This window comes from Neodiprion lecontei, chromosome 6 (genome assembly GCF_021901455.1).
Source record: "Neodiprion lecontei isolate iyNeoLeco1 chromosome 6, iyNeoLeco1.1, whole genome shotgun sequence".
NCBI classification, from domain to species: domain Eukaryota; kingdom Metazoa; phylum Arthropoda; class Insecta; order Hymenoptera; family Diprionidae; genus Neodiprion; species Neodiprion lecontei.
In genome coordinates this window covers 22,615,840-22,635,324 of record NC_060265.1, presented here as the reverse complement: position 1 = coordinate 22,635,324, position 19,485 = coordinate 22,615,840, and the positions used below count along the sequence as shown (strand labels likewise).

The following is a 19,485-nucleotide window of genomic DNA, read 5'->3' as shown; positions in this document are numbered from 1 at the left end:
TGTGATCAGAGGCCATTCAAATATTAGCTAATGCTAAAACAGGGGTAGGACATACAGAAAAACGTTATCAAATGTTACCCTGTAATAGCAGGCATTCCCGACAAACGTTAGCTAACATAGGAAATTCGAGGTGCGTTCTCAAAGCCTGCTGAAGAAAAATGAAAGTTTTTTTTTTTAAAAGGATGTTTTAAAAAAATAATGCTTGAATTGCTCAATAATAATATCTTAGTAAATGTAATGTTTATTGCATGCATTTAAGAAGAAAAACAATACATAATGTGTTTAATACCCATTGAATAATGAATTCACGTTTTACTAAACATTTTAATGCGTATTAATAATAAATAATAATAATTAACATTTAATAAAGTAGGAGTAAATTGATCAGGATGTGACTGTAAATGGCATTTCTGTCATTCTCAGATAATGAATCAATTATCCGATAAACTATTGACAAAAGTCGGCAAAACGAGCAAACGTTACCAATCGTCATCACTAGGGGTGGGTTGCAAAAATTTGCAAAAAAATGCGTTAGCTAATCCTTGAATGGCCCCTCAGACGCGTAGGCAATAAAAAAACACTAACTGAATGCGCCGACTGTCTGATCAGCGAAAAAAAAAATGCCAATTTGCACGTGAATTCAGATTATGCTCGTGTACCAACGAGCCTGTGTTTATGTGTGTGAATATGCAAAAGCAGAAATGGGAAAAAGCGTGGAAACGCTTGCCTGTAACTACAAACTGAAATGCAAATTTTTATCTGCTTCTAAAATTGAATTTCACCGTCAGTCGTTCATTAATTAACTCAAATTTTTCGTTTTTATGATCCAGGTAGGGTGGAGCAAAAGGTATGAGCAGTTGAATTCACCATACAACAATAATTTTCAAGCATCACAATTTGAAAATTCACCACCATTCAAAATTCGATATCGTACAATTTCCGCAGATCAGTCGTTTGAAACCATTCGAACGAAGTGTTGCACTTCGGCAGAAATTGAAATTAGCTTCTATCGCTTCGAGGGAAAAGAATAGAAAAAAATAAGAGGTATCAAGTTATCCGGCTCTATAAGCTCATCCGTCTGGGGTATTAAAAATTTTGCATACTCACCTCGTGGCGTCATTTCTTTCTCTTGGGCTTTTCCAACGAGTAGAAAAGGCGAATATCTTGGGAGAGACGCGCGTATACGGATCGAAAAGAGAGTGAAAGAAAGAGAGAAACCGTAGGGCGATCCGTAAATCAAATTTTTTTCACCATCACTGGATCCACCCTCCACAGAGGCGATATTCAAGCCGAACGAACGAAGCACACGACATTCCGCGGACTAACTTCCAGGCATGAATCGCTGCTCCGTTGCATAAGTTTACGAGTGTGTGAGACACAGGTATCCTATATCGACTCATAGATCGAATTACAAAGTATAACATACACGAGCCCGAGTTCATCGCTGCGTAGTTTTGGCGTTCGAAAACAAGAGGGTAGAAAAAGTTGTTCGATTTTATTCCCTTGCCGTTGACCGTATAAGTTTACGTAGGAAAGAACGTGAACGGAAAGACGAGCATGTTTCGCACAGACTGGACCAAAGTGAAGGGCGAAAGAACAGCGTCAAGCCGAATAATCAATTTTCATTCTCGCATCTACTATAAAATATATACTGAAGTTTCCTTGTGCAGGCAACCGCTAGTGCATGTATCCTTTTTTCAGTATGAGTCTTTCATCCCGCAGCGCCTTGACCATACAACCTCGCGGAATTAAGTGCAGGGAATAAAGAAGAACCCTCTCGCTGGATTACAAATTTATACCACACAGCGAACCAATTGCTAAACCTTTCTATAACGCGTTGTTTAACGTTAGTTGATGGTATTCTCCGCGATTACTTTCTTCTTTGCACTTTCGCTCTCGGTTGTGATTCTCGTAGAAACTCACCCCCCACCCCCCGAATGATATTCGAAAAAGAATCACACGCTCGCAGATTTGTACAAAAACTAATCACTTTACGTCGCTGTAACCGCAACGGTGTGCCGATGTGTCTGTTTGGTTGAAAGGATGCTGCACTGGAATTATCCAAAGCTTGACAGACAGACAGTGATTAATTCACTAATGATAAGAAACGCACCTGTCTCCGTATCCTCGTTCCTTCGGGGTCCGTAAGGTAATTTCCTCAAGGTGGCAGAGGCGATTAATCTTGTATAAGTTCTGTAAGAAACCGTCGCTGCACCTTGAAGCAGGTTATACCGGTATACAGGTATCTGGTTCTGCGCTCGGAAATATGATTAGTATCCGCGTTTCTTATCGCAAAGCAAAAAAAGAATCCTACGGCCCACGGTTTTGGCTCGACAAATATAATTTATGACCGGCGTCTATATATACGTAGGTACACGAGCCAGAAGGGCGATAAAATTACTTCCTCTTCAATAAGACCAGATGCGAATTAAAGAAATGAAAGTTTTCTACCCCCTGCGAATTGAAAATTAAAGGAAACTTTGTTCCAGGCTCATTAATAATCTTTCTTAATTATCATCGACCGATATCGTCCAGCCTTGCAAATAATATATAACGATGATTAATTTTTACCATTGTAGAAAAAAAAAAAAAAAACAGAAGTACGAGAAAACTTTTAAGGATAAATGAAGAAAAGGTACGAAACTTAACACATTTTGGTAGGTATACAACATTTGTATTATACGACTCAACGGCACCACGAAACAGTTTTAAATAATATTTTTTTTTTTGTTTATCAACCGTTAAAACAGTGAGACGTACAATACAATGGAGGAATTAAACGAACCGCGGTGTTTTAGTTGCAACAGCAGCAGCTATAACACCCGCAAAAGCGGCTTGTGTAATGGATAAGAAATAAAAACAGTCACCGCGCGCAACTAGAACTGCGTGACGTTGTAATTATCTAGGAAGTTTAAATTACCACGATAAAGCGAACAATTAGAGTTCTCCGTTCTGGCAGTATATACACACGTATGCATAAAATACATGTGCGTACAATGTATATGCATAGAATCTCTCTCTCTCTCTTTCTCTCTCTATCTCTCACTCTCTCTCTCTCTTTCTCTCTCTCTCTCTCTCTCTCTCTCTCTTTGTACCAACGTGTACGTCAAAAACACAGTACCTACATGCAACCGCCAAAGAATTGCACGTCGCACGAATTAGCATATACCTAACAGCGTACATAAAGCACTCGAAATTACATCTATGAACGAACGTAGCTTGCAGCTTTTTCATAGTCCTTAGAACAATATTTTAGAATGATAGAAATAGCCTACATATATCCTCGCTTAGTCACGTCAAAGTGATGCACGAACGTGATTGCGATCCTCCGTCAAACTTCGCCCGCTCGTCTCCCATGGCCTAAGTGAACCGAAAATCTAGGCGCCATCGCCTCAATCAGACTCGGCTTGAAACTTGCCGAAAGATCATTTTCTTTTCCTTCTTCTTATTTTTATTCTTTTTCTTTCGATTTCACTTCCCCCCTCAATCGTACCGTTTTTATCCGAACACCCCAGAGCCCAACTCCCATTCCCTTTTTACACCCTTGATCTTCACCGGACCATAAAATGGGACGACGTCCATACCGAAAAGTAATTACCTCCAAGGGCATGGAACGCCGATGAGTGATCTTGAGAAACCAGATGTACCATCGCTGTGCACGGATTTGATCGACAATTGGGTCGGGCGAATTTGTTCCCTCGCAAAGTTACACGCGTTGTAGAATTTGTTTCGATATTGTCCCGCCTAGTGAGTACCTTACTCTGCACCCTCGTTTTTCGGACCAGCTGGCGTGGACGGCTCAGTATCCGAGAAAAGACAAATGAACCACGAGTCCACCTTCATTGGCACAGGCAACGAAACAAAAAAAATTTGGGATTTCCGCGTGTGTCTCGCGATAGCGGAAACGGGTATTTCGCACTTCGCGAAAACATCTTTCCAACATCTCGAAAATTAATGAATGGCTAATTATTATTATCGGTAAACGTTTTCCGAACCGTTAATTCTTAATACATCAAAATTAACCCCCCCCCCACGTGGCAGGTTTCGGAGGCGATGGAATAGAGAAAAAAAAAATATCCCCTCACGCTCCCTCGTCACTTCGAAGGTCGTCGAGGCGATCGGCCGATTTTCGACGGAGGATTATTTCGCGTTTTCGTAAATAGCGCGACCTCGTCGTAGATCGTAAGTTGAACGCGATTCTTCCTGTTCCAGCTGCGGAAGCCAGTTTCGACTCTGTCGATTCCCAGCGCGATGAAGACCAGCGGTGGGGTCTCGGGAGGCCCTGGAGGCGTCGGCGGCGGCGGTGCCGGTGCCGGACCCGGCGGGGGCGCCGGCGAAGACGCCGGCATAGCCCTTGTCGGCGTCCATTCAGAGTACCCTAGATACATGGAGGAGCGTGGCCTCGGCGGCGGCTCGATGAAGGGTCCCTCCGGCGGCAGCATAGGGCCCGCCTCCAAGCACAAGCCCAACGTTGGCTACCGCCTTGGCCGCCGGAAGGCCCTCTTCGAGAAGCGAAAGCGCATCAGCGACTACGCTCTCGTCATGGGAATGTTCGGCATCATCGTCATGGTCATCGAAAACGAGCTGTCCAGTGCCGGGGTCTACACCAAGGTGAGTCATTTCATCCACAGTTGCTACTCGAGTTTTTTCCTTTTCTTTAAACAAGCTCTTAAGTTTCTACTTTTTATACGCCGCTACTACTGAAACGTCGCACATCGATGAGACGAAACTATTTTTTTTATGTCTCCCCTTTATGACTACACTCACATATATATATATGTACACTGTACACTTGTTTTATTTACGATCGTTAAACGCGTCGGAAACTGAGATTTACAACATTTCGGTTTTTTTTCTCTCGACAATCTTCCTCCACTTTTATGTGCATTTGTTTCCTAGTTGAAGCGCAATCGTCACAGAGTACCTGATATTTCACCGTCTTCGCAAGATCAGCTCGAATGTATTTTTCTACGCTAAATTTGATGCAGAATTTTGGTTACTTTGCTACAAGTCAGATCTGCTAATTTACAAACAGGCTGGATATTACAATTGTAAACGAAGAGGGAAAAGAAAAACTTTTAGCACACACTTGTGTATACATTGAGAAACTGAAATTCGCATACCCTTTTCTAATTTTAACATTATGTGTGTACCCGGGAATAGCGAGAACTGATAATAAATTATTCAAGCACGCTGATGAGAACCCTTCGTTTCTCACAGCCTGGAACTTGCTTAAATAATAACAACAACAACAACAGTGGCGATAATAATGATAATAATGGGAGTATTAATCAGTGTAATTATAATTCAAACCGTCCTAAAATATTCTATGAATTTATCCTGAATAATCGTTATTTCTAGATACTTCCAAAATCTTAAGATAAAGTAGAAAAAGAAGAAGAAACGCATCGCATTATTCAATATTCACAAAGTCACAATTTTTCCCTAGGATTTATGCAGGATTATCAGTCCCTTAGAGTTGTGCTCCAATAGCTGTAGTTTATAAATACGTAATACAAATTTCTAGACGTACGTGGAGTTGGTTCTGTGACGGATGCATACTTGCCTGGAATGTATACATTGCACGGGTTGCATTCAAATGGAAGCTCTGTGAGACTCGAACGAGTGTTATGCATGTAAGATGCCGGTGCCGAGTTAACAAATTGAATATTGATTCGATGGGAGAAGTTTGAAGCCGGTAGAAAGCACGTTCGCGATTCTACTGGCACGCATATAGCGATGTGGAGAAAAGTTTTACAAGCGATGAAAAAACAAGGGTAAATCTGCTGCTGCATTACGGCGTGACACGAAGAATAGGCAGAATTTCACGATCCGCATAGCAATCGAGTGTGTAAAATAGTCGCGAATACCTAAAAGCCTACGTGGCATATCTTGGAATCTTGACATGCTCTTATAACACGCCAATTTCCGGTTCACCGATCTTATCACGATCCACATGAACGAGGGGCTGATGCACGAACCCCGGCGAAACACCGCGTGGATTAAGTCCTAACGAGACTTCGGCACGATTTTACGCCACAGCCTTCCGAGTTATAGGTGGGTACAATATGTGTTGAGAAAGAAGAGGAAGTCACATATATAGAAGGGTTTCATTTTTTCAGCGACAAAACATTCTTCGAACTTTATTTTGCCACGTTTCTATTTGTGAAACTTTCGCTTCGAGTGAAGAAAGTATCGTTGAAGAATGAAACGCTATCTTGGACAATTGAACCGTCAAGTCTGATCAAATCAAAGGGGTGAAATTGATTCGCTTTTCTTTGATATCAACGCGCAATTATCGCCCATCCGAATAGCGATAAAGAAAGAGTACAAAGAATGAGAGAGAAAGGAAAACAAAGAAGCTGAAAGAACAATTTGGTCCTCATCAGAACTCTCTGATTAGTTTTATAACAACCGTCGTTTAGTAGACAGAACTTTTTCTCTTCCTACGGTACTTTTTTTTTCGCGGAAATTATAATTAGTCTGCACCTGTAAATTATATTATGTAATACAACACTACGGAGCGATTGACTTTAAACATTTTTTTACACGCGTTCGCTTTGATCCTCTTTCGCGAAAAATTTGATCACGTACGTGTTTCCGAGTGAACCGGTGGGAAAAGTAAAGGGTACAATCAATGTTCACCTGCAGGCTCAAATTCGTTGGATCCCATCGTTTCCCAGAATCCTCGTCGACTCTAAATCTCGCGATAATGCGCCCGCCCGGATCCAGAATACAACCCTTTTTACGCGAGGCCGATATTAATCACCTGTAATCGTTATACAGCACTTAACCGGCGTGGAAGATCTTTTGCCGTGCGGAATAATACTCGGGAGAATGACATGCGGCCATGACGAATACCCAGCCACCGGTACAACAAAGCGTTATACCCATTGGCCTATTTTCCGGCCAATTACCCTGGCAACAGCGTTAATCAGTGCGCAGGCAGTTTATCGCGGTACCGTTGAGACTAGTGATGTTGTAGACTCAGTTTACCGGGAGTGAGATTATCGATGCAGAACTCGAGGCGTCGTTTCTGCACCGCGCAACTCCATCACGGGATGAAGAATTCCTCCAGGACGTTGATGAGAATGGACCAGGAGCTGGAAGCGATGCGGTTTATGGTTACGACCAGGGCCCAATAACCGCCGTTGGAATATTCAATGACGGGTTCGGCTCGAAGGGGATCGTAAAAAGGCGACGGGCTACCGGCGGAGTGTTGCAATTAGGTGATTGCATCAAGCGAAATTATTGCGCGGTCTCCGTCGGCCTGAAAAGCAAGAATTATGGACCCGGAAGCTCGGAGACCGACCAATCCCGGGACGCACGCATCGATCGATCGGCCTTTAACTCAACGCGGCGTCTGTCCCACGGTGCTTCGACATTCCTGAATCGGTGCTGATTTTCGCCTAACCGAATCACCGATTAGACAATCCATTAATTTGGGCACCGAGGTAAAGGGATCGGCTCGAGCACTCTCTCTAATACAGCATCCGATGGAGAGGGTCAATCGCGTCCGCAGATTTACACAGATCAAGACCGGCGATCGGCCGGTTGACGTTTTGCACGCAACGACCAATCGTGACGCGTAATTTTCACCCTGGACCCAGGCCATTGACGTAATTGTCAAGAGGCTTGAGTCGGGCTGACAACTGATATCCACCGCCTTACTCCGACCACCCTGCTTTGGTTCCGCGTGCTTCGGGAGCTTTTGGATATACGATCGGATGCCCTCTCACAATTTTGGGTTCCTCGCTCAACAACGCGAAATCCACTCACCCGCGAATCACTTGGGGGTGAATTTCTCAGATGTACATAAAGACCGTGCGTTTCACGTTCAAGTATTTATCAGCTTTCGGTTGGGTTGCTGGAAACCATATTCAGACCTTTTCACCATCCAGGAACGAATGATGACGATACGCAACGTGAGCAGTATTAATTAATTGGAGTCAATATTTACCATGAAAAGTAAGAGAATGTAAAGTCCGTAACCAAGAACCGATGAAGAACTAGAAGATGAAACACCGGGCACTGGATCCCAGAAACTTTTACGCGTAAGCGATCTTTTTTTCTTCAATTCGAGACGTTCGTCGCCTCACTTGGCGCAAAATGAGTTCTTCGTTATTTTCTATATCTTGCAAAAAATTGCCGACGAATCACTTTGTTATATTAGGGTGCTTTTAACAAAAAGGTTTTATACTACGTTGCATCTTCACTAGTTGAACTCATAACCATATATTTATAGCTATAATGAATGCAGCTCGGATTGAAGCGATATTCATGAAATATAACGAAGGTGACTGTGGTATGTGAGGAATTTCTTTTCATCGTGGAATTCATGAATATGATTAACTCTGAATGGCAGAACGTGTTGGTGAATTTTAGCAAACGGCTGAAACCCCGGTAATTGAGCCTGTGAATTCTTGACAGTTGTTTTAGTTTTTTCCCCTTCACTTCTTTTCTTTACACCCACACAGTTATTTTTACAGCGCAAAAATGAGCGTGTTCTCCGTCGAATTCCAGTCAAAGTGTTAAGTTATTGTAATCTTTTCTTTGCGATAAAAACTATTAAACGGTAACAAGATCTTGAATTATTGGGGTTTCACGCTTTCTATCTACAGATATCAGAAGCTTTCACACCTTACTGTTCTTTCATTCCCTAAAATTATACCACCTGAAAATTATGAGTCACATTGCTCTATCAGTTTCCATTCGGTTAAAAAATTTCAATATTATAACTGCGGATAATCAGCTCCAATAAATTACGAAATGTAAATTTTAAAAGGCAAAAAATTCGTCAAAAACTACACGAAATCCTCCCCATATCGCGGTTGTTCTCGAAATCTTCGGACAAACCAAAACTCATTTAATTTCAACGGGTACCTAGATTTTTCAGTTCGATAGATTTGAATGAATTCTTTATCAGCTAGAGGATGAGCCACGAGTAGGTACTTAATGCAAATGGGTAAGGGTAATAGACGAAGTGAATGTCAGAGGAAGAATTGGGTCAGACGTCGGGCCATCGAAACGACGATATAAGAGGCAGTATAAGAGGCAATCAATCAATGAATCACGGTAATTGATATGCCCAGGCCGAATAGCCTTACAGTTCTTTTACGGCCAAACTATACTCACGCCTTGACGGCAGATGTCTGAGACAATGTATTAACCAAGCAAATGTCAAGAACGTAAAGCTCACCTCTACATAAGTGTAATATTATAGGCTCACCGACGACACGTTGGCGGCTGGTGTTTGTGTTACGGTTCTACGAGGCGAAACGACGGTGATCAATTTTTCAATCATTACCCTAACGTCCCCAACGACCGACGATTCGCAATAGCTGATTGCGCGCATTTTTACTTGTCGCTAAACGTGATTTAGCTCTGTTCGAATCATATAAAAGCTGCATAAACTCACGGCGATTTTTTTACTTCGTCTGAATTACCGCCACGGAAGTCGAGCCGAGTGTGCTCATTGTTGCATAAATGATGCCTACGCTGAGAAACAGCTTGTAAGATACCGGTGGTTTTAAGACTCTCGACAAAGTTTTCACGCGGGGTGAGAGAAATGCAAGTGAAATATATTCGTTTTGTACAAGCGAACAGTGCAGGGAAAACGGGGTACCGGTACCGAATGTTTAATGGGTCGCACCCGGTTAGTAGAAATAGTGGCGAAGACTTGGCGTGTCAGACGAAAACCGCGTATTTCATTCTTAATTTAAGCCATGCCTTCGAGTCTTCGCAATCTCAGGAGACTCAAGTCTCGGATATTTCGTTCCAAGATCGTGAAACAACTCGTGAAGACTACCTCGAAGTCGGAATAAATTAACACAAATTTATAACGCATCGCAAAAAGCGTGGTGAGACATTTTACGAATACAGTCGAGCGTTAATGGAAACGTAACGATTCCCGCAGTGGTCATGAGATAAATGTAAGAAGGGGGGGAATTAAATCTGCAGGTGAACGTGACAAACTCCCAAGATTATCTGTGAATTTATGTGAAATGATTTTAAAAACGAATCGTTAAATCAAGACCCACTTCAAACGATTTTATAATTTATCACCGAAATTATACGTTCCCCGAGTATAGCCATTGTACCATTATGATGATTGTTATATTATATCTTCGAAGACTGTACAACGAGGCTATCAATTTTTGCCCGGGGTGCTAAATCATTAAAGTTTTGAAAGGTGCACGACATCCCGACAGGTTTTCTCCCTTCGAAGGAGCGCGAAATGTAGCCAGTTAATATCTCGTAAAGTGAAAGAGTGAAATAGGTATATCAGGGACAGCCAAAAGGGGTGCTTTCCTCAATGCAGCGTGATAAACGTTTTCTCCGTATTTCAAGGGACGAAAATTTAGAGGTTCAATTACAGTTGAGCAGATATTTCGCAAGTCGAGCCGACAACTTTCCCGTATTCTTCGACCCGTAATGCGTTATCAAAAGGCTTAAGCGAGCAGCCGGAATTCAACTGTACATTCCCTCTTTTGTTGATATCGTCTAACGATTTCACGCATTTCACGGACAGTGCATTGCCTGATCGTGATTAATCACTTTCGCTTTTGTGAAAGTCCTGGTTAATCCGAAGCACAATCGTTTACATTTGGAATAAAGCTCGCAATGAAAAAGAAAAACAAACAAACAAACAAACGCGGGGAGAGTAAAAACTTCCCCAACAAGTGTGTCGAAATTTTTGAATATATTTCGTACGTAATATATCATCGGAGACTATTCATTCTCATTATAGATAATTATTATTGAACGTGTAAAGGTTCTTCGTGGAACTTCGCCCAACCACTTGAATTTTAAACTATATACCATGGGTAACTTGGCGAGTGAAAAGTAGACGTGGAAGACAGAAGCCCCAAGGGATTTCAGAGTGGCTAAACGAGTCTTAAGAGTATATGCCGACATTAAGGTGGTGCTATAGTCAGTCCTTACCGACTTCGTTAAATTTCTTCTAATTGGTTAGTATCGCAGTAGCTACGCATCGCGGTGTAAAAAATGGAATAACAGCCGTATTCTACATGCAATTTTAAATAAAAACGCACCAAGAAATTTTCGTATCATGCAAAAAGGAAAATTTGGCATGAAAAATAATAAATCGCGATCATGATCTCGTATTTTTCAGACTATATCTCTATAAGCCCGTAAATTCAGAATGACTTAGTGTTTTTTTGTTCGGAATTGCATGTAGAATTTGGCTCTTTAATCCTTTTTTCCGTTGCGATGCATAGCTACTGATATAAGCCGAAATAACATAAAACATTTAACGCAGTCGGTAAAAACTGACCATAGCATCCTCTTACGAGGGTGCCCTGGTTCATTTCGACGCTGACGTATACATCTCCAAATATCAAAGTTCACATATTTGAAACGCAAAAAGAGCTTAACAGTCCCATTCTATACGCAATTGTGAAAGAACACTCTGATACATTTTCATTCGGCGCAGAAATAATGGAATGACATGGTTTCTACGAAATCGCAGTTGTAAATTCGTAGTATTCATACCATATCTTTATTTCGTCGTCGGTTGAAAATGTATTCGAGTATTTTTTACAGAATTGCGCATATACAGGTGCTGTCAAGTCCTTTTTCGCATTTGAGATACGTGGATATCAATACTTGGAGATATATACGTCAACGTCGAAATCGATCAAACTCCGGTGAAATTTTAAGAATCTTTACTAGAAGTCGTATGATAAAATCCTTCCATTAACTTTTAGAATATGGTAGCACAGGCCTTGAAACAAGTCTCATTCTCCTGCGATGAAAGTATATGCGTGAGAAATTTTTGGCGGTGGACAAAATCTTCGTCGAAAAGTTCCTTGCACATACATTTTCATCGTAGAAGGTCGAAGCTTCTTTTCAATGCATATAATACCATGTCCTAAAAATTGGCGGAAGGACTTTTTTTAATTGTGTAAAAATGGAGAAAACCGATTTTTAGTCCGAAATTTCACCCAAGTCTTCCCTTAAGTGCTCTTTAATCCGCAGCGTAGCTCAACACTCAGAACGAGCACTTTTGCGATTAATGTTGACCGTCGAGAAGCAGAGCAGTTCTTTTGAGTAACTATTCTGAACCCACGGTGCACCGAATGTGCGGCAATTACGTTTGCGCATACGTGTACACGCTTGTTCTCGAGTAATACGGCGACCGTTGTATTTCGCACTGCAGAAACAGCGTCATGTTTAGTTTGCAACAACTTTTCAAACTGTCAGGATACGGGTGCTTCAAACGAAGAAAAAAGTGTAATCACTTTTGCTGGAATTCACTTGTGTCAAAAACACCCGTCTAATGTTCCAGAAATTCTATTACTAGAAATTCTTCCCAAATAGAGATTAATATCATAACGATAAAAATCCAGAAATACGCGTACTTGACTGTATCAAAATAACATTCAGAATGTGAGTAAAAAATTTACGCTGGTTTGCGAAAAAAAAAAAAGAAACTCACCAATTGCAGCGGAAGGGAACAGCACCAGCATCCTGGCACGCAATTTGAGACAACGTTTCTTGAATTCACTCAACTCTCACGTAACACACTTGTCTTTTCACCTTTCACTGCACTGACACAACAACTTCGACTTCAACTTCATTTTCGGAACTTATCACTTTGCAGTCGACGTCGTTTCTCCGTAATAATCGAAGAACACGAGGCACCGATTCGCGCGAACTAACTCGACGCTCTGCCAGAATCTAGCATCAGCCGGCAGCCATGTTTATTTACGTGACCGCCAACGCCGGAACCCTCGCGACAAGTGTTTATGAAAGTATTTCGTGTCACATCACCCGACCGGAAGAGCGGTTACTTGTTGTCAGAAGAGTTATCCGTTAGGTATTATATCTTCGCTTCATTGAATTTAAACCGCACGTTATTCAGCTTTGCAAATGCGGTTACTTACGGACTTCGAAGTTCCTGCACCGAACTGAGAACAATAGAATAATTGATTTTCTCGTAAGAAAAAACACGTATACATGATATTATACGGATGTCTTACAAATGCTTGAAAAATTACTTACAAACGTTCGGATCGTTACAATATGTACTGGATTTTTTTTTTTAAATTCACCATAATGAAATGTCCGTTTGTAACAGTATCATGTGTTCCGATCTCGGTACGTATTTGAATAACATCGATGGTATCGACTACGTTATTGAAAAATGCATTTCAAATACGCTGTTGTTTGATTCTTGCTAATTTCTAACCCAGTAATAGCCGAATAAAATGGCAGAATACTAAAATTTTTATTTCTCGAAGAGAAGCTATTTTCCTTCAAACTTATCCCCTGACTTTTCACGCGATTTTCATCACATCGCACTGCAACTAGAAGCGTATTCTTGATGCGGAATAACCAAGTCTTGGTTTCAATTCGCGACAAAATTCCCTGTACTACTGTATAAATATATCCAACTTGGACTGGTTTACGGGTTTAATTTAAATACGGTTCTAAGTCTAGGGAATGGGGTAGTTTCTTCGAGAAAATTAAGAAATGAGAGTCACTAAAGCTGTCCTCCTCGCAAACATTACGCTCGGGTACTTTACGAGAGGCGTTTGCTGTAGTTTTGTTTAAAACGCGTTCTCTCCAGAATATATATATGTTTATTAGGGTGTTGCAAGAAAAAATAATTTGCGAATTTCCATCGCGGCACCCTCTGAAAAGTTTCTTAGGTTGAAAGAAAGATTCTTTTCGAAGATGAGCGTTCTACGTTACGTCTAAGATGGCGTTCATTCGATTATTCACTTTTTTAGAAAACGTATATAATCGAGTGAGCGCCGTCTTAGACGTAACGTAGAACGCTCATCTTCGTGGAAAATCTTTCTTGCAGCCTAAACAAACTTTTCTCAGAGTGCCGCGATGGAAATTCACAAATAATTTTTACATGCTCAACCCTATTGTATATATCTCTATATACATATTTTTTTAAACTAATAGTAACAAAACATTACTACCTACAGATAGGTATTTTTGTCAACAAACAACAGCGAGAAGAAAATTTTCACAAAGAATTCGTTACCGTTATGTAACTTCCATTTGGTCTAGTTTCAGCCGTAGAATGCGTTGTAACGTGCCTAATTCGAACATGCAGCATCTATGATCCCCTTACAGAATTATATTTTGTAAATTTGCAAGACTTATAAGCCGGACTTATCGGTCGCGCGCTCGTACTGTCAGACGATACTGAGAAGCCCCGCTCGTTCTAACAATAAGAAATTTCCAGCCACCGCATTAGCATACTTTCCTTTTACCAAATCCGTCGTTTCTCGGTATTGCTGATAAAAAAAAAAAAAGGGGGCGCGAGGAGAATTATGACTGCCTATATGAATCTAATATTCCTAACAATATCCACCCTGCGTTCGTTCAACGTTTTCAGAATCAAATTCTTACATGGACACGGTCTCAATAGTTGAGTCACGTTATTTGTTTCTCGTATTCGTCGCATGGTAAGTAAAGTGCTATCTGGAGCGTAGAAAACAACGTGAAAATAAAACGTCTGAGCAATCGAGTAATTCATTTTTCAACACGAGCTATTTCCACTTCAAGTAATAATAGCAACAACGATGATGATGGTATTTTCTCTAGGCTGCGCCCGCAACGACCTTGACCTCGAAATGCCGTATGTACGACGGTAATAATTTGTGAGGGATTTTGGAAGCGCTTTTACTTGTCTTTTTCACGAGTAAGCTCTCGACGAAGAGCCTAGGAAGGAAATTAGTCCATGTCCTGCGACCGGTACCTACTCGGAACTACGACTGGGTGAAATCCCATCTCTAGATTCATTCGGTGATGAAACATCCCTGTAATGCACTAAACGAAACTCTAGGAAACTCACTTTCAACCCGCGGGCATCCCCTTCATATTATATACCGCTGTCACGCGGCGGAAGGGCTTGGAAGTTTTCTCTGCATATTACGTTACGTGCCTGGATAGGTGTTTCGTAAATTCTTGTCTCTGAAAATTCATCGGGGGTTCGGAATCCACGGTGACATGTGAATAGTTTTACAGTGGCTTGTTAGAAAAAACGCACCCTCGACTTTATACTTCAGCTATCAAATGCTGTGCGAAGCGTAAAGGCTCGCGATGATCCCGTCATTAGTAGCTTTCGCGTCTATCCTAAGGTTGAAAATAAAAAGGTCATAATCGGAAGTATCACAGACGGCTCTGCACCGTCCGTGACCAGAGAGCTCCTCGATCGAGAGACGGAGCTTTATATTGACGTGGAAACGTGATTTGGCATCCCGCCGAAGCGAGTCGGCGCTTTCTTATCTTCTCTATTCGATCATTACACGCTCCTCAATTGTTCATTTTATGATGCGACGATTAATGTTCTTTCCGTCGATCCTGTAACACGCGGGTGACGTTGCTGCGGGCGGATTTACCGCGCCCAAGACTCGGCAGGGCTGCCGGCTGCTTTCGGTAATTGAAAATGAAGACGTCTTTGCGAAAAATATAAAATACTAAACATGAAATATGCAAGAGGCTGGAAAAGGAATTCGGCGAGACGGACATTTTGCTGGTAAGTAGATGCAGAGGGGGTAACTTTTCCCCGTCCAATATACATCACCGGTCTCAAAGTGCCTACTCCCAGAATTCACTACTAATTCCCGTTGCTAACGCTCTGCTTCTCGCTTATATTCAATTGCACAACCTGAAGGCTTCCGTAGTTTAACATTGTTACCGCATACTTATGGAGGATAGTCGCGGTAATTTCACCGAATTCGATAATACCCAAACAATATTTGATAATCGAGGACCACCCTTTACGGTAAAGGGTTAAATTTCGTTAACGGTCGCCTATATAAGCTCATAGCGTAAGCTTTTCGACTGCTCGCCAACCCTTAAAATGGTGTTCTTAAAACATCCGTTGTGTGATCAGCAATTTTGGAACCAATCGAGTGCCCAGATACGGCTACAATTACGTCCGTAAGGGAGATACGACGTTGCGTAAACGTAATCAGCGACGTCTGACGCTTCTGACGGTTCGTTGACCGTCGCGGTAATCGGAAGGCCAAGTTCCGGAGGATGTATCGCGGGCTTCGCAGACCCCTAATTACGGCGTCCAATCTCTCCGAGAAGGAGTGTGATTAGACGGGAACCACGGTGCTTGAAAATTGCGAAAGGTGAAATCTGCTGACGCTATGCAGCGCAGCTAGGGGCTGGGGGTCCGTTGCCAAGAACAAGTGTGCCGTCAGCAGCGTGTTTATAAGGGTTGGCACTGCTCCGTTACGGATACCGATACACCTTGACACGATGTTAACAGCTGTCGGGGGTGGAACTTTGCATACGCTATTAATTAACGTGACCTGGACAATTCCAGCTACCCACACACCCAGCCGGTGTGTAAGGCAGTGGCGTTATACCTGTAAGGGAATTTAATAGCTTCCTCAAATCAAGGCATAACTCATCCTCGATAATACCAAAGGCTACGCCGCATTCCGTACCGCATGGATACAAAACTATTCCCCCGACGTAACGCGATTGGGAATTTCATGCACGTAGCCCAATGTACTGGGATATATTAACACGAGGTAGTTCCGAGAGTCAAGAATATGAATCGGTTTGAGTCCGTTGAAATTTCAGGGATAACGGTTACTGCCAAAGATTCACCGAACTGCAAGTATTGGACCATCTCGAACTTTGACTTTTAGAATCGTTCGAATGACGGTATTCGCTGGTAAAATTTTGCTACCGTCTTTCCAGTGTCAACGATGTTCTTATGGAATAGTACCAAGGATAAAATCTTATTGTTAGTTCTAATACCGTGGGAATATGATTAATTTTTTTATTGCACTCCGAATGAATAAATTTTACAACCTTCCGCGAGAGTATAGAAAGCAGTTACGGAAATTATCTGGGACAGTTGAAGATGCTTCAAAGTCACGTGAAGCACTCCTCCGTACGTAATACTCTAGATTGCCAAACTTTGTGAATTCGTGCTCGCGTGTAACATTCTTCACGAGTTTTATAGATACTCGTTTATTGCACCTTACGCATGCCGAATGCTCTCGCAATTAACACTTTTGCAAATGTAAATTCTGCTTTCAAATTTTTGATCTGAAAACTTTTAATCGAAGACAAATACAGTTTGATTAAACATTTGAAGATAAATTTAACATCCGAGATGCCGCAAGAAGGCTGTAATGAGTTGCATTCAGGGATAGGATGAAAAATTATGCAAAAGCTCACCTCATTCTGCTGAAAGCTGAATTTAAGGGGGTGCCCTAATCGATTTCGACATTGACATATATACATATTTCCAAATATCTACGTTCTCGTATATCAAACGCAAAAAAGGGCTTAACGGCCCCATTCTATATACAATTCTGAACAAAAACACTCCAACACATTTTCATTTGACGAATTTGCTATCGCAATTTCGTAGAATCCGAGTCGTTTCTTTATTGCTACGTTAAATGAAAATGTGTTGGAGAGTTTCTTGTTCAGAACTGCGTAAAGAAAAGGGCTGTTAAGCTCTTTTTCGCGATTGAGATACGTGGACTTCGATATTTGGAGATCTATACGTTAACGACGAAATCGACCAGGGTTTCAACCGTTAACAAGGTTTGATCGGCGGTATTATCGACGGCTTCAAGTTTCCACAGTATTCTGGTTATACCTACTCCGCGTTTTTCCAACTTCTCTTCCGTAACGACGATGTGCTTAATGATCGAGCAATATGCAAGCCAAAAAAATGGAATTTGAGCAAAATGACCCTATTTTTTTCGCAAATTAAATACATTTTGTCGTTTTATGTTTCAACGTTTGTTCGATAGGGTAGACCTTCGCCAAAGTTTCTCGAAGATCCACAGGTGTAGGCAACTCAGTGGGTCCCTCAGTGGGTCTGAAAATCAAAGTCAAGAGGTTGTTTAGTTAGCCGAAAGACAGGGGAGACCCAAGCGTTTCTCACCGTTGGATGACACGGCACTCGAAACATCCGACACGCTCTCATCCCGCTATTATTGTTCGTTGTATCTCGAGTTGAGTTCTGTAGAAGTCGCACCCTCGCCACGCGGAAAAGGGGGAAAGAAGAAAAGTCAATGCGCCGCAGAGAATCGGTCAAGTTGGCGCTCGTGAATTTCTCAAAGACTTTCAAATTCCGTAACTTGTACAAGTAGGTATAACGTATAATAGCGAATAAATGAATAACCTAGCCATTTTGTAAATGAGATGCTCGAACGATGCGATAATCGAGCATATCACGATCTTCCCGACTACGCTCTAATTATCAGAGTAGCTTAATTGACCCGCAGCAGATTTATGCTCGCATCCAAAACCCCAGGGTGGGTGAACTGGAGTTGCGGAAAGATGGGAGAGCTTTCCAAGTTTCTAGTCTTGTGTATCTGCTACTTCGATGATGGTACAGGTACGGTTGTATTACGAGTTCAACTAGGAAAGTCAAGTTAACTTCGTTGAATCGTGAAATTGAAATCTCCGGTGCTAATCAGAAGAGCGTTTCTCGCACGCGGACGCCGCGTTTAGCGATAAACAAACAACGAGCAGTTAGTATATCTCAGAAGCGATAAAATCCCAAAAGACGTGGGTATATATTTGCGCGTGCATGCTCTTAAAATAAATCAACGCGTTCACTATTTCATGATGGATGATTTCGTTTTTTCTCTTTCATCTCTCTCCTTATCTCTTTTCTCGCCCCCTTTACGATCTTCTACATCGATCGTTTTTATGCTCTCGAAGTTCGCGGCTTACAATTAGTACAACAAGCGCGCACTCCATCGGTCAGCATTAATAGACCGAGTCTAAACACACGGGGTGAATATTCGCTGCAATCGCTATTCATTTTTCAAACTTTAATATATAAATCCACTCAGTCGCAAAAAATGTAGTATACCTATAAACACACGATGTATCTTCTAGTATGGTATGCAAAAATGTGAAAAAAATCGTGCAATTTTGTGCAGGGATTTCCAGTATCAAACATAAAACTGGGTGGGAAGAATAAGAATAATAGATGAAAAAAAAAAACAACCTAGAATGAAATTTCACCTGGATTATAAAAGCGTCCTGTAGACCGTTCTCTTACGGCTTCCCGCTAGGGAAATTCTTTCCTCTCTCTCTTTTTTTATTATCTCCTTCTTTTTTCCAACGTCTTGAAAATTACTCGACTGGGTCTGTCTGTGTACGTACGTTTAATTTAATTTCAAAGTGGCTGTCGAGCGCTTTCTATCCTTTCTCCCCCCTATCCTCTCGTCTCTCTGCAAAGGTGCTTTTATTCCATGAAACGGCAGTGCTTCGTTCGCGGCAAATTGCACTCGATGTTTGCTTAATAAGCGACGAAGAGAGGGAGAAATATATGGTCGCCTCGGGTTTTGTTCGGAATTCGAAGGCTGCTTGCATCGCCGCAAAAGAAATTCCCGTCCCGTGTTGCCCCGCTTTATTACGGCGAACGCGTAACGAAGGGGTGAAATTAATTAAAAGTAGACGGGATGCGGCTTGACTTGGGCTCTGCGACTCTGTTGTAAA

At 41.8% G+C, this 19,485-nt stretch overlaps 1 protein-coding gene and 1 long non-coding RNA gene across 6 annotated transcripts in view; one reads left to right on the top strand and one right to left on the bottom strand.

Moving 5' to 3' along the window:
• LOC107218064 (small conductance calcium-activated potassium channel protein) overlaps positions 1-19,485 on the top strand; it is a 161,715-nt gene that overhangs the window by 90,115 nt on the left and 52,115 nt on the right. For all 3 annotated transcript variants that reach the window (XM_015655813.2, XM_046743925.1, XM_046743927.1), the window contains one exon: positions 4,213-4,611. In XM_015655813.2, the coding sequence (XP_015511299.1) occupies positions 4,213-4,611 (399 nt within the window). The remainder of the gene's footprint in view (positions 1-4,212; positions 4,612-19,485) is intronic.
• LOC124295128 overlaps positions 1-19,485 on the bottom strand; it is a 158,281-nt gene that overhangs the window by 107,188 nt on the left and 31,608 nt on the right. For 2 of the 3 annotated variants that reach the window (XR_006905032.1, XR_006905034.1), the window contains exon 2: positions 12,461-12,932. The exons of the other annotated variant lie outside the window; for it this stretch is intronic. This is a non-coding gene — a long non-coding RNA (uncharacterized LOC124295128). The remainder of the gene's footprint in view (positions 1-12,460; positions 12,933-19,485) is intronic. 3 annotated transcript variants of the gene reach the window in all.